Source organism: Pongo abelii, chromosome 4 (genome assembly GCF_028885655.2).
Source record: "Pongo abelii isolate AG06213 chromosome 4, NHGRI_mPonAbe1-v2.0_pri, whole genome shotgun sequence".
Classification (NCBI taxonomy): Eukaryota; Metazoa; Chordata; class Mammalia; order Primates; family Hominidae; genus Pongo; species Pongo abelii.
In genome coordinates this window covers 186,440,726-186,452,974 of record NC_071989.2, presented here as the reverse complement: position 1 = coordinate 186,452,974, position 12,249 = coordinate 186,440,726, and the positions used below count along the sequence as shown (strand labels likewise).

The following is a 12,249-nucleotide window of genomic DNA, read 5'->3' as shown; positions in this document are numbered from 1 at the left end:
AAGTTAACTTTAACAGTTTAATTGAGCAGAAAAGGGTTCATGAATCAGGTAGCACTCAGGACCAAAAGCGATGGTTCAGAATGTGTGCAGGCTATATTTATAAGCAAAGAACTGGAATTGACATACAGAGATAGCCTGACTGGCTGCAGTCTGGCGTTTGCCTTCTTTGGACATGTTTTGGCAGCCTTCAGCCTATGGTTGGCTGAGAGTAGACTCTTAGATTACGTTGCAGGGTGTTTACACATTAAGTTAGGTTATAATTCACTATGTACAGAGGCAGCTTTAGGCCAAACTTAATTTACAAAGGTCACCTTTGGTACCAGCATTAATTGTTGAGGGGGTCCCTTTTTACCTAATGAAGATCTGTCTGTGTCTAATGAATATCTTGTACAATTTTTAAAGTTCCCAGTTGTGGGAGGTGAACTTGAAGAATAAAGTTTCATTATGTCTACTTGAGCTGCTTTTATCAAGACCACTCTCAAAACCTCAGGTCCCAGCAGCACACTGAGGGCACTGAAGGTCCAGAGTGTCACCACTCTGATACTGGTACAGAATGTAGGTGTCCTAGAGCCTGTGGGTTGGTGGTCAGCAGCTGCGCTCCTCTGGTGGGGCTGCTGGCCCGTCCTCCAGGCACAGTGCCACAGTGCTCATCTGCTTTGGTTTCCACCACACGTAAACTGGGCAAAGTGGGTGAACAGGCCTTAAGAACCTCACCTAACTGGCTCTGTGGTGCCCTTACCCAGCTGCTCCTGAATATGACTTTGTGATTCAGGAGCCACGATCACCTGCTCTTGGGAACCAGTCCAGTTACCTGGAGCTGCTCATCTCAGAATGATCTAGCCTGGGTGATACTGTGTTCCCCCCACTGCCTAAACCCAACAGCTGCCAACCTAGCTGAGCTTGGGAACAAAGTTAAATGTTTGGGTGGCTCTTATGTTCCAACAGAGATGGCTGGAAGGAAGGCTGTGGACCTGAGGGAGTCGGTGGCAGCGAGCATGCAGAGCGTCCGCTCCTCACATAGAAGGGAAGTCTTCACTACACTTACCTGTTGAAACTGTGTCTGGTCACTCACCTGGCACTGGGGGCTTTTGTTCTTAAGTAACTCAGATGAAGCAGTGGCTTCCGATTTTCCATTCTCTGATCTATTACCATTCCTCTGAAGAGAGGCCACCAGAGATGGCTTCCTGGGATGGGCTGAGGAGGGAGGATCACTTGGGCCCGGGAGGTTGAGGCTGCTTCTGCAGTGGGCCATGATCATGTCATTGCACTCCAGCCTGGGATACAAGAGCAAGGCCTTGTCTCAAAAAACCTACAAGACACACATGGCCTAGGGGTGGGGCTAGTGGTAGGGAAGGCTTCCTAAAGTTCTTTCCTCAACTGCGTAAAGATACATGTTAAGGGGCCACCCCAGCCAAAGGCCTGAATTTGGAATCCTGTGGAGGACATAAGATGGGGCCAAATAGGCCCTCAGGAGCTCCGCTGCAGACTAAGCACTGCTGTGTGCTTCCGAGGGCCAGTCATTGCTGGAGTCTACGGCTGGCTCCATCCAGTAAGGGGGCTTCTGGGACTCTCCCAGCCTGCCCTGATGGTATGGGACTGATGGGCAGCCTTCAGATGCCCTTAAAGGGGAATACAGCAAGCAGAAAGCCTAGGCTTAGTTGTTGGACAGACTTCAAACCCCAACTTGATACCTTGTAGCCTGTTTCCTTACCTGTAAGATGAGGATAAAACCACGCATCGTACAAGATTTCACATGAAATGATCTATGGAAAAAACGAAGCCCTCCTTTTCGAGAACGAGTGACAAGAGACAGCTGATAGGCGATTCTGAGAAACCCTGGGAATGAGGTTTTTGTATGACTAATAGTTGGGGATCAAGTATCAGGACATAAGAAAATGCCCAGGGCCCATTCCATACCCTGCTTGTGATCCTGCTACATTGTGGACATCACCTCATACCACCGAATCAGGCAAGCCTGGCCCCAAAGGATGGCCATGCCATGTGTAGCCCACTGCCTGGCACACAACAGAATGGGATTCAGCAGTCCACCAGTCCCAGAAGCCAGGTTGGGGACCTCGGATTCACTTCAGACCGAGGCCAACATAAGCAACCCAAAGAAAAGCAGAGAAGGCAGGTCACTCAGAGGGCAGGCCAGGAGTTGAGCTCCTTACCCTCTGCCAGTCAAGCCACAGCTGGCCTCAGGCTAGGGCCCCACGAGCCCCCAGCCTAGTGGGGGGACTAGCATGGGCAAGGCAGGCCCCTTCCAAGCAGCCCAGGGTTCCTGGCGAGCTTCTGTAGAGGTGAGAGGAACTGCTGTGCAGGAAATGGGCAGAGAGCCATCGGGATGAGGCCAGAGGCTGTGCCTAGAAGAGCAAGTGAATGTAGCACTTGCTGACAGGCGGGATGGCCTCTCAGCCCCGATAGAGGTGGTTTTCGCCGGGGCAGCCCCAGGGTTTGGCTGAGAGCAGAAAAATACAAAATCATCAGAGAAGTAAAATATCTTTGTTTTATTATGTACATACTATATTTAAATAAACCACCCACCCTGAAAACAGCAGGTTCTGGCTTTTCCATGAACCCCCAGACGATTATAAATTGGAGCCTCTGAGAACAGTTCCTTCCCCAGAGCGGGGAGTGTGCACGTGTGTGTGTAACCTGATTCCATGGGACCTGGCCAGCCCCTCTGGAGCCACACAGCACCTCCTTGCCTTACACCCTGGCTCCAGCTTCACTGGTCGGGGGGAGGCCTCAGCCTGGGGCAGCTGTAATGTAAACCAGTCACGCAACCTCCATCTTACTCTTCTGCAAAGAATCGAGGAAGTCTTGCCACTCTGCTGGGTAAAAGCGTTTATAGACGTTGATCTTATTCCGAATCTGTTTTGGGGTATCTTGATAGTAATTCTTCTCATCCCGGGCCATGGCCTAAGAAAGGAGAAGGGCTACTTTAAGGAGGGCTAGACAGGCTAAGGCTCAAATCTTAGCTCATCCTGAATTAGGCAAGCCACTTGCTATCTATCCCTGAGGTCCAGAATCCTGACCTCAAAGGCTGTGGGGCACCAGGCACAGTGGCTCACGCCTGTAATCCCAACACTCTGGGAGGCCGAGGTGGGAGGATCTCTTGAGCCCAGGAGTTCCAGGCCACCCTGGGCAACATAATGAGACCCTGTCTCTCCAAAAACAATAAATTAACCATCCTGTGGTCCCAGCTACTTGGGAGGCTGAGGCAGGAGGACTGTTTCAGCCCGGGAGGTTGAGGCTGCGGTGAGCCATGATCACACACCACTGCACTCCACCCTGGGTGACAGAGCGAGATTCTGTCTCAAAAAAAGACCAGGAAGGCCTGAGAGTCCAGTGGGCCAGGGAGGAGCTGGGGCCAGCTGAGGAGCTCATGACCCATCATAGCCAGCTAATCCCACTTGGGCCCAGGGGTCCAGTGTAGCTGGATCTTTCAACTGTTAAAGGAAGCCAAAAATAGACTTCCAGCCTGGGTGACAGAGCAAGACTCTGTCTCGAAAACAAAAACAAACCAAAAAACACCACGCAAGCAAAACATTTATCGGTGAGTGAGTGTGGAACCAAGGCCATTCAGTCTATCCTTGCCATAAGCATTCGTTCAAGTTAGATCCCTGTCAATGGGATCCATTTCCTAGAGTCTTTTTCCTCCCTTTCTTTGCACTCGGTTTCAGGAAACATGTGCTGCGCAAGCAGATCAAGCCGCGAATGGTCCAGGGCGCCTTCCCAGCCAGCCCACGTGGCCCGAGCCACTCACCTTATAGTCCTCCCCGTGGTTCTCCACCATGTAGCGTACATAGTCAATGAGGTCCCGAGACAGAGTATTTCCTTTCTTTTCTGGAAGGCTGGCTTCTGCCTCCAGGTCTGGAGTGATGAGAGAAGCGGGGAGACAGGGAATGAGGCTTTGCTTTCTGTGCTCTTTGAGCTGTCCAATCGCCCCTTCACCCACTCCCAAGCCACAAGACCCACCACACCAACCACCTGGGGGTCTTTGCTTCCCCATTCCCAAATCCACTGTTGGAACCTCCTTCAGCCCCTTGGATCCCAGACTCTGTCTCCTATGACCCACTCATCTACCAGTATGGCAACTTTTGGAAAGGGAAGTCACTTCTCTCCGGGCCTCAGGTGGATTTACAAGGAAGGTACCAAACTAATAACCTCTACTTAGTGGCAGGTCTCAGGACAGAGATGAAGGCACATACCTGCCCACAGGACAGGGCTCCCTTCCAGCTATAAGCCTCTCAGAGAAGCTCTTGATGTATCATTGTAACACATGAAATGGGACGGTCTAAATACATGAGATCTAGAGCTGCCGGGCCTGGGGCCTGAGGCTGGGCCCCAGCACCTTACTAGTGCTCCATGGGAGAGAAAAAGCCAGGATGTGGAGCCAACTAATGGCTTCACTTTTAAAATAGGCAGGCAAATCCTACTCCATTTCTCATCTAGAAAGAGAGAGAAAGAGCTACTTCAGAGAAATGAAGTAGTCAAATCATATCCAGAGGTTAGTTAGGTCCTCATATTGTATATAGTCAAAATTATCTTTGACATGGTTGCCAGGGGCTGGAGGTAGGGGAAGATGGGGAGTTGTTTAATGGGTATAGTTTCAGTTTTGCAAAATGAAAAGGTTTTAGGGAGCTGTTGCACAACAAAGTGAATCTACTTTACTGAACAGTACACTTAAAAATGATTAGGATGGTAACTTTTATTATTTTTTTAACCACAATTTAACATTTTGAAAAATGTTTCTCTTTGACTACAGTAAGTGCACATGGCTTGGCGTATACAATCCTGTGCAGTAATTCTTATGAGAACCACTGAGATAAAGACAGGAACTCAAGGAATTCTGTATCAAATTTCTGGCCATTCAAATCCTTTATCTTTAGGGGAGCTGCTTAAACTCCCCGACAGGTAAGGGGAAGGATGAATGAAGAATTCTAGAGTAGTCCCACTTTCCTGTAGGGTTCACTCTCTATAGCCTTAATATACATAAAATCGATTTTGTCATTGGAAACATTTATTGAGATGGTGGAATCCCTAAAAATCAGTTCATCCTTAAATTCATGAGAAGCCATACACATGCCTGAGATTTACTGGTTTCTCTTCTATTCTCCCAGGCACCTGGGTACATCCTCCCTAAACATCTCTGACCTTAGTTCACACAGTAAGGTCAGGGTTTAGTCAGTACAATGAAAAATGAGCCAGCCAGGACACAGTCCTAACTCTGTGAACTTTGAACCAGCTCACTTCTCCCCTCTGAAACTTGGTTTCTGCAAAATGAGGACATCTTAGGGCCCTTCCCAGCTTCCCACAGTGCAGGACAGTGACCTAAAGGAATATATGGACCACACCCACCATTCAGCACATAGGGCTTCAGTACAAGCTCTTTAGGCCTCTCCTCTGTGTCCACCTCCATGGCCTTCACCTGCAGAGAACAGAGCCCTTGAGACCAGAAGGATCTTTGATGAGGGAAAGTTATAGACGCCTGCTTATCCCAACACAGCTACTAACCCATAAGAATCCCTGCCCAAGGTTAGCTAGAAGTAGGTAACAATGAGAACTAATGCCCTGGAGGCTTTTTTTCTCTCTCTCTTTTTTTGTTTTCTTTTTCTTTTTGAGACAGAGTCTCATTCTGTTGCCCAGGTTCGAATGCAGTGGCGCAATCTTGGTTGACTGCAACCTCCCCCCGGGTTCAAGTGATCTCCTGCCTCAGCCTCTCAAGTAGCTGGGATTACGATCGTGCGCCACCATGCCCAGCTAAACTTTGTGTTTTTAGTAGAGATGGGGTTTTGCCATGTTGGCCAAGCCGGTCTCAAACTCCTGGCCTCAAGTAATCCGTCTGTGCCTTTTACCCCCAACATAATCTTGGTGACAAGGACTTTGTGTTTTGTTCTCTATTAAATCCCCAGGGTGCTTAGGATGTGACATGTTCTCAATAAGTAGTTAACCTAATGAATGGGCTTCCCGAATGAATTTGTTCCATTGTCTTAGGCAAGTTTCTTTTTTTGTTTCATGCCAGAGGAAAATGGCACTACCATTTCTTGAATAAATGTGAGGCTACAGCCACACAGTTAGATAGTCCCTAAGGCAAGGAGTGTTATACCCATTTTATAGATAGGCAGAGAAAGATGAATTGCTTGCTTTTCTTTTGGGAACCTGGATTCTTTTAATAGTTGTTGAAGCCTCCAGGGGGCCAGGCGGATAACTTGAGGCCCAGCCTGGCCGACATAGCGAAACCCTGTCTCTACTAAAACCACAAAAATCAGCCGGGTGTGGTGGCACACGCTTATAATCCCAGTTACTTGGGACGCTGAGGTGGGATATCGCTTGAACCCGGGAAGGAGACTGCAGTCAGGGAAGCCTAGGGAAGCCTCAGACCAAGGATGATTGAATAACAAAGAAAAGGTGTAAGTAAAGATCTCCAACTCTTAGGGAGTACTAATTAGGAAAGTAAGGGTAGAAAAAGATAAATTAAGGAAAATACCGTTGAGATGCTAATGGGTTAATTTCAGAGAAAAACGACTGAGTAGAGGGGGTATGGGGAATGTGTGTTGGGGAGGGAGTGTGACGAAGGTCGTAAAGAGACCCTTGATCACCGTCAGTTGAGCGTTCTGACTGCGGGGAGGTCGAAAACTCGGAAGGGCCTGAGGGAAGGAATGGGCAGTACCACGTTCTGAAACCTAGGTCAGTATGGCGGGGGAAGAGTAAAGAAGACAAGGACCGAGACCCTGCCATGTCAGTACCTTTCTCTTACGGAGGGGCACCGCCCTGTTGGGGTCCACAGCCAACCCCATCTCGGCCAGGTTCTGCCGCACCGATTTAGCGTGGTCCCAGGCATGTCGGATGTGGGAGCTACCGGCAAAGAGAGACATCGCGGATCCGTCACCTCGCGGACCGTCCCGGCCGAGGCCCACCGCCACCCGGAACCCCAGCCTCCTCACCATTCGATCCGCGGCGCTGCCTTCCGTCGAGCATTCCTGTTCAGACGCTTTCGGTTGACACTGTAACCAAACTTCTGCCTCCGGGTTTTGCCCTTGGCCTTGGGCATCGCGCTGACCACCGCACCAGCAAGCAGCTCACACACGCTGCCTCTCCCTCTCAGACCTCGTGTAACAAACTCCTTCCGGAAGGCGTGCACAAGGCTTTGCGGGCATTTGGGGAAATGTAGTCCTTTTGTAGCACTACCGTGCTGAGCACTACGACTCCCAGGATGCAACGAGCACTTGCGCCTGCGTACAACGCTCAATCTATTCGTTTCCCCGCCCCTTTCATGACCTTCACCGGGAGGCTGAGCTCAGAGTCCCGATTTTCTCCTGCTGCTGTGGCCCGGACATGGCGACTCCCGGCCCTGTGATTCCGAAGGTCCCCTTTGAACCATCGAAGCCTCCAGTGATTGAGGGGCTTAGCCCCACTGTTTACAGGAATCCAGAGAGTTTCAAGGAAAAGTTCCTTCGCAAGACCCGCGAGAACCCGGTGGTACCCATAGGTAAGTGGGTGCTGTAGGAACTGCACAAGGAGAGGACAGTGATGTCGGAGGGAAGCAAGTAGAGGAGGACCAGAGCGCTAGCGGGGAGCGGAATGAGAGCGGACTAGAGAAGAGACGAGGGGGCGGGGCGGTGAGGGGCGAAACTGATTGGAGCGGGAGCAGCGGGTTTAGGGGGCGGGACTTGGGGCCTAAGATTGGGAGGACTCTGTAACTAGGAGGACCTCGCCTCGACCTACCCTCTCCGCCCTCCCTCCGCTGTGATCCAGAGATCTTGGCTTTGGGGAAGCGAGACCCAAAGCGGGGAATGATCTGCGAGGCCCGACCTGCTGTTTCCCAGTTGCTTTGTCCCCTCCTCAGGTTGCCTGGCCACGGCGACCGCCCTCAGCTACGGCCTCTACTCTTTCCATCGGGGCAACAGCCAGCGCTCTCAGCTCATGATGCGCACCCGGATCGCCGCCCAGGGTTTCACGGTCGCAGCCATCTTGCTGGGTCTAGCTGTCACCGCTATGAAGTCTCGACCCTGAGCCCAGGGTCTGGCCTTGAAAGCTCCGCAGAAATGATTCCGAAACCCAGGAGCAACCACTGGCCCTATCATGGGACTTACTCCTTCCTCTCCTTTGAGAGGCCCATGTGTCGTTGGGGGAGGAAGTGACCCTTTGTGTAACTGTGACGGAAAGTTTTTTCAAAAATCCTAGATTCTGTTGTTTGAATGTTACATACTTCTATTTGTGCCGCATCTCCCCTCCACTCCCCTGCTTAATAAACTCTAAAAATCCACTTGTAGTATGGTGAATTCAGTATCATCCCCATGGTTTTTGGTCTTTGATTTTGGAGGAAACAGACTTTGGAGTGGCGCTTAGAAATCGTGTAGTCTAGTGATTCCCGAACTTTCCTAGTAACAGCCACCCAGGGCACTTTGAAAGCAGAGATTTGGCCGGGCACAGTGGCTCACACCTGTAATCCCAGCACTCTGGGAGGCCGAAGCGGGCGGATCACCTGAGGTCAAGAGTTCAAGACCAGCCTGACCAACATGAAGAAACCCCATCTCTACTAAAAATACAAAATTAGCTGGGCGTGGTGGTGCATGCCTATAATCCCAGCTACTCGCGAGGCTGAGGCAGGAGAATCACTTGAACCCGGGAGGCGGAGGTTGCGGTGAGCTGAGATCACGCCATTGCACTCCAGCCTGGGCAACAAGAGCAAAACTCCATCTCAAAAAAAAAAAAAAAAAAAAAGAATCTCAAGGTCACTCCTTGAGATTCTAGTTCAGTGGGCCTAGAGTAATGCCATTTGAAAAATACTGATCTCCCTTCTCCCTTCTCCCTTCTCCTTCTCGGTCTCCCTCTGTTGCCGAAGCTGGACTGTACTGCCGTGATCTCGGCTCGCTGCAACCTCCCTGCCTCGGGCTCCTGTGACTCTCCTGCCTCGGCCTGCCGGGTGCCTGGGATTGCAGGCGCGCGCCGCCACGCCTGAATGGTTTTTGTGTTTTTGGTGGAGACAGGGTTTCGCGGTGTTGACCGGGCTGGTCTCCAGCTCCTGGCCTCGAGTGATCTGCCCGCCTCGGCCTCCCGAGGTGCTGGGATTGCAGACGGAGTCTCGCTCACTCAATGCTCAATGGTGCTCAGGCTGGAGTGCAGTGGCGTGATCTCGGCTCGCTACAACCTCCACCTACCAGCCACCTGCCTTGGCCTCTTAAAGTGCTAAGATTACAGCCTCTGCCCCGCCGCCACCCCGTCTAGGAAGTGAGGAGCGTCTCTGCCTGGCCACCCATCGTCTGGGATGTGAGGAGCCCCTCTGCCCGGCCGCCCAGTCTGGGAGGTGAGGAGCGCCTCTGCCCGGCCGCCCCATCTGGGAAGTGAGGAGTGCCTCTGCCTGGCCGCCATCCCGTCTAGGAAGTGAGGAACGTCTCTGCCCGGCCGCCCATCGTCTGGAATGTGAGGAGCACCTCTGCCTGGCCGCCCCGTCTGGGAAGTGAGGAGTGCCTCTGCCCAGTCACCCAACGTCTGGGAGGAAGTGAGGAGCACCTCTGCCCGGCTGCCCCGTCTGGGAGATGAGGAGCGCCTCTGCCTGGCCGCCACCCCGGCTGGGAGGAAGTGAGGAGCGCCTCTGCCCGGCTGCCCCATCTGGGAGGTGAGGAGCGCCTCGGCCCGGCCGCCCCGTCTGGGAGGTGAGGAGCGCCTCTGCCCGGCTGCCCCGTCTGGGAGATGAGGAGCGCCTCTGCCCGGCCGCCCCGTCTGGGAAGTGAGGAGCACCTCTGCCCGGCCGCCCTGTCTGGGATGTGTACCCAACATCTCTGAAGAGACAGCGACCATCGGGAGCGGGCCATGAGGACGATGGCGGTTTTGTTGAAGAGAAGGGGGGGAAGTGTGGGGAAAGGAAGGAGAGATCAGATTGTTGCTGTGTCTGTGTAGAAAGAGGTGGGCATAGGAGACTCCATTTTGTTCTGACTAGGAGAAGTTCTTCTGCCTTGGGATGCTGTTGATCTATGGCCTTGCCCCCAACCCCGTGGTCTCTGAAACATGTGCTGTGTCAACTCAGGGTTAAATGGATTAAGGGCGGTGCAAGATGTGCTTTGTTAAACAGATCTTGAAGGCAGCATGCTCTTTAAGAGTCATCACCACTCCCTAATCTCAAGTACCCAGGGGCACAAACACTGCAGAAGGCCGCAGGGACCTCTGCCTAGGAAAACCAGAGACCTTTGTTCATGTGTTTATCTGCTGACCTTCTCTCCACTATTATCCTATGACCCCGCCATATCCCCCTCTCCGAGAAACACCCAAGAATGATCAATAAATACTTCATAAATAAAATAAAAATAAAAAATAAAAATAAAAATAAAGAAAAATACTGATCTAGCCAGCAGTTTTTCAAACTTTCAGTAGGACAACCTTCCTTCAGATGAGGCCTCCCATAGTCGGGTCAGAGGCAGAGGGTTCTGCCCTCCACTCCGCATAACCTCCTCACCCTGCTCCCACCTCCCGAGAGTCTATGGGGCTCCACTGATCTAGACCATCTGGTTCTTTTTTTTGAGACAGAGTCTCACTCTGTCAGCCAGGCTGGAGTGCCGTGGCACAATCTCGGCTCACTGCAACCTCCGCCTCCAGGGCTCAAGCAATTCTCCTGCCTCAGCCTCCCGAGTAGCTGGGATTACAGGTGTGTGCCACCACACCCAGCTAATTTTTGTATTTTGTATTTTTAGTAGAATACTAAAACAACATGGTTTCACCATGTTGGCCAGGCTGGTCTTCAACTCCTGACCTCAGGTAATCCCCCCGCCTCGGCCTCCCAAAGTGCTGGGATTACAGACGTGAGCCACGGCGCCCAGCCTAGACCATCTGGTTCTTGACACAGTACAGAAGAGGAAACGGGCTCAGAGAAGCAGTCTGGTACAGTGGCAAGAACACAGTCCCGAAGCTCTCCAGCAATTTGTGTACATAGTGTTTGAGGGTTCTGGAAGAGGAGGCTGAGGACCTGAGCAAACTCTAGAAGAGAGGTGACCTGTGAGTTCCTCCTTCATGTAGTCTCAAACAGGTATTTCTGGTCTGTGGTCAGTGCTCCTCAAATGTTGGATTTGAGGACCCACGCTCTTCCCGAGTGATTCTGTTTTCAACACCAGCTTCAAGCTGGCAGAAGGAAAAAGGGAGTGAAGACACACCCCTTCTTGAACCCCCCCAACAGTCTAGATCTCAGAGTGGAGGGCTGTACTAGGGCCAGCTAAGTTTCTTGCCTCCACCATGTTCTCTCAGCTTTGAGGCAGAGATTATAGATGTAGAGCAGTGCACTGTGGTGACCCTTGGCCTCCAGATACAAGACAAGGACATGGAGTGGTGAGAACTGTGACACTTTTAAAGAGGATGACCACTGTTTGTAAGTGTTGGTGTCATGGTGTCCCCCTCCAAAAATGCTGAAGTCCTTTTAGTGCCTTAGAATGTGACCTTAGGCTGGGTGCTATGGCTCATCCCTGTAATCCCAGCACTTTGGGAGGCCAAAGTGGATAAATTGCTTGAGCCCAGGAGTTTGAGCCCAGCCTGGGTGACACGGCAAAGCCCCGTCTCTACTAAAAATACAAAGATTAGCCGAATGTGGTGGCACGTGCCTGTAGTCTCAGCTACCTGAGAGGCTGAGGTGGAAGGATCGTCTGACCCAAGGAAGTTGAGGCTGCAGTGAGCCGAGATTGCACCACTGCACTCCAGCCTCAGTGACAAAGCGAGACCCTGTTTGAGGAAAAAAACAAAAAAATGAAGATTTGGCCACAAAGACAGACATACCTAGAAGGCAATGTGCAAACAGCCATCTGATGGGGGCAGGACTGGAGTGATGCATGTGCCAGCTAAGGGATGCCTGAGGCTACCAGAAGCCAGAAGCAGGTGGAACAGACCCTTCCCCAGCTCCTTCAGAGGGAGCATGGCTCTGCCACAGCTTGATTTCAGATTTCTGGCCTCGAACTACGAGACAATAAATTTCTGTTCTAAGCCAGCTAGTTCATGTACCTTCTTACAGAAGCCCTAGGAAGCTAATATTTACTGGCAATTACTCAAATCTTTTTAAACATCATGCAGGTCACGAACGTCCTGTTTGCAAACTCTGCTGAAGGGGAAGAAGGTGTGGTCACTGGTTGTTTATCCCAAATCCAAGATGGGCCCAGCTGAAGGAGGAAGCGAAATACACAGGACAGTGGACCCTCCACATCCAGAAGGTCCCAGCCAACCCTAAGGAAGGGAGTCTCATGGGTCTTCAGGGCTCTTACCCAGGCT

The 12,249-nt window shown here is 51.6% G+C and overlaps 2 protein-coding genes across 2 annotated transcripts; one reads left to right on the top strand and one right to left on the bottom strand.

The window, feature by feature from the left end:
- Positions 1 to 2,483: 2,483 nt before the first annotated feature.
- Positions 2,484 to 7,121, bottom strand: NOP16 (NOP16 nucleolar protein). The gene is made up of 5 exons (XM_002816240.6): positions 6,951 to 7,121; positions 6,753 to 6,861; positions 5,365 to 5,434; positions 3,770 to 3,876; positions 2,484 to 2,922 (listed from the first exon to the last, which is right to left on the bottom strand). Exons 1-5 carry the CDS (start codon positions 7,055 to 7,057, stop codon positions 2,779 to 2,781), a joined length of 537 nt encoding a protein of 178 aa, XP_002816286.1. The 5' UTR covers positions 7,058 to 7,121; the 3' UTR covers positions 2,484 to 2,778.
- Positions 7,122 to 7,265: 144 nt separating this feature from the next.
- On the top strand, positions 7,266 to 8,272 carry HIGD2A (HIG1 hypoxia inducible domain family member 2A). Its single transcript, XM_002816241.5, has 2 exons — positions 7,266 to 7,495; positions 7,853 to 8,272. Exons 1-2 carry the CDS (start codon positions 7,342 to 7,344, stop codon positions 8,017 to 8,019), a joined length of 321 nt encoding a protein of 106 aa, XP_002816287.1. The 5' UTR covers positions 7,266 to 7,341; the 3' UTR covers positions 8,020 to 8,272.
- The last annotated feature ends 3,977 nt before the right edge of the window (positions 8,273 to 12,249 follow it).

Excerpts from the sequence above, each read along its gene's own strand:
- HIGD2A (XM_002816241.5), top strand. The coding sequence starts at position 7,342 with ATGGCGACTCCCGGCCCTGTGATTCCGAAGGTCCCCTTTGAACCATCG. Across the intron at positions 7,496-7,852 it reads GAACCCGGTGGTACCCATAG|GTTGCCTGGCCACGGCGACC; the intron begins GTAAGTGGGTGC and ends TCCCCTCCTCAG.
- NOP16 (XM_002816240.6), bottom strand. The coding sequence starts at position 7,057 with ATGCCCAAGGCCAAGGGCAAAACCCGGAGGCAGAAGTTTGGTTACAGT. Across the intron at positions 3,877-5,364 it reads GAAGCCCTATGTGCTGAATG|ACCTGGAGGCAGAAGCCAGC; the intron begins GTGGGTGTGGTC and ends TCATCACTCCAG. Across the intron at positions 2,923-3,769 it reads ACCACGGGGAGGACTATAAG|GCCATGGCCCGGGATGAGAA; the intron begins GTGAGTGGCTCG and ends CTCCTTTCTTAG.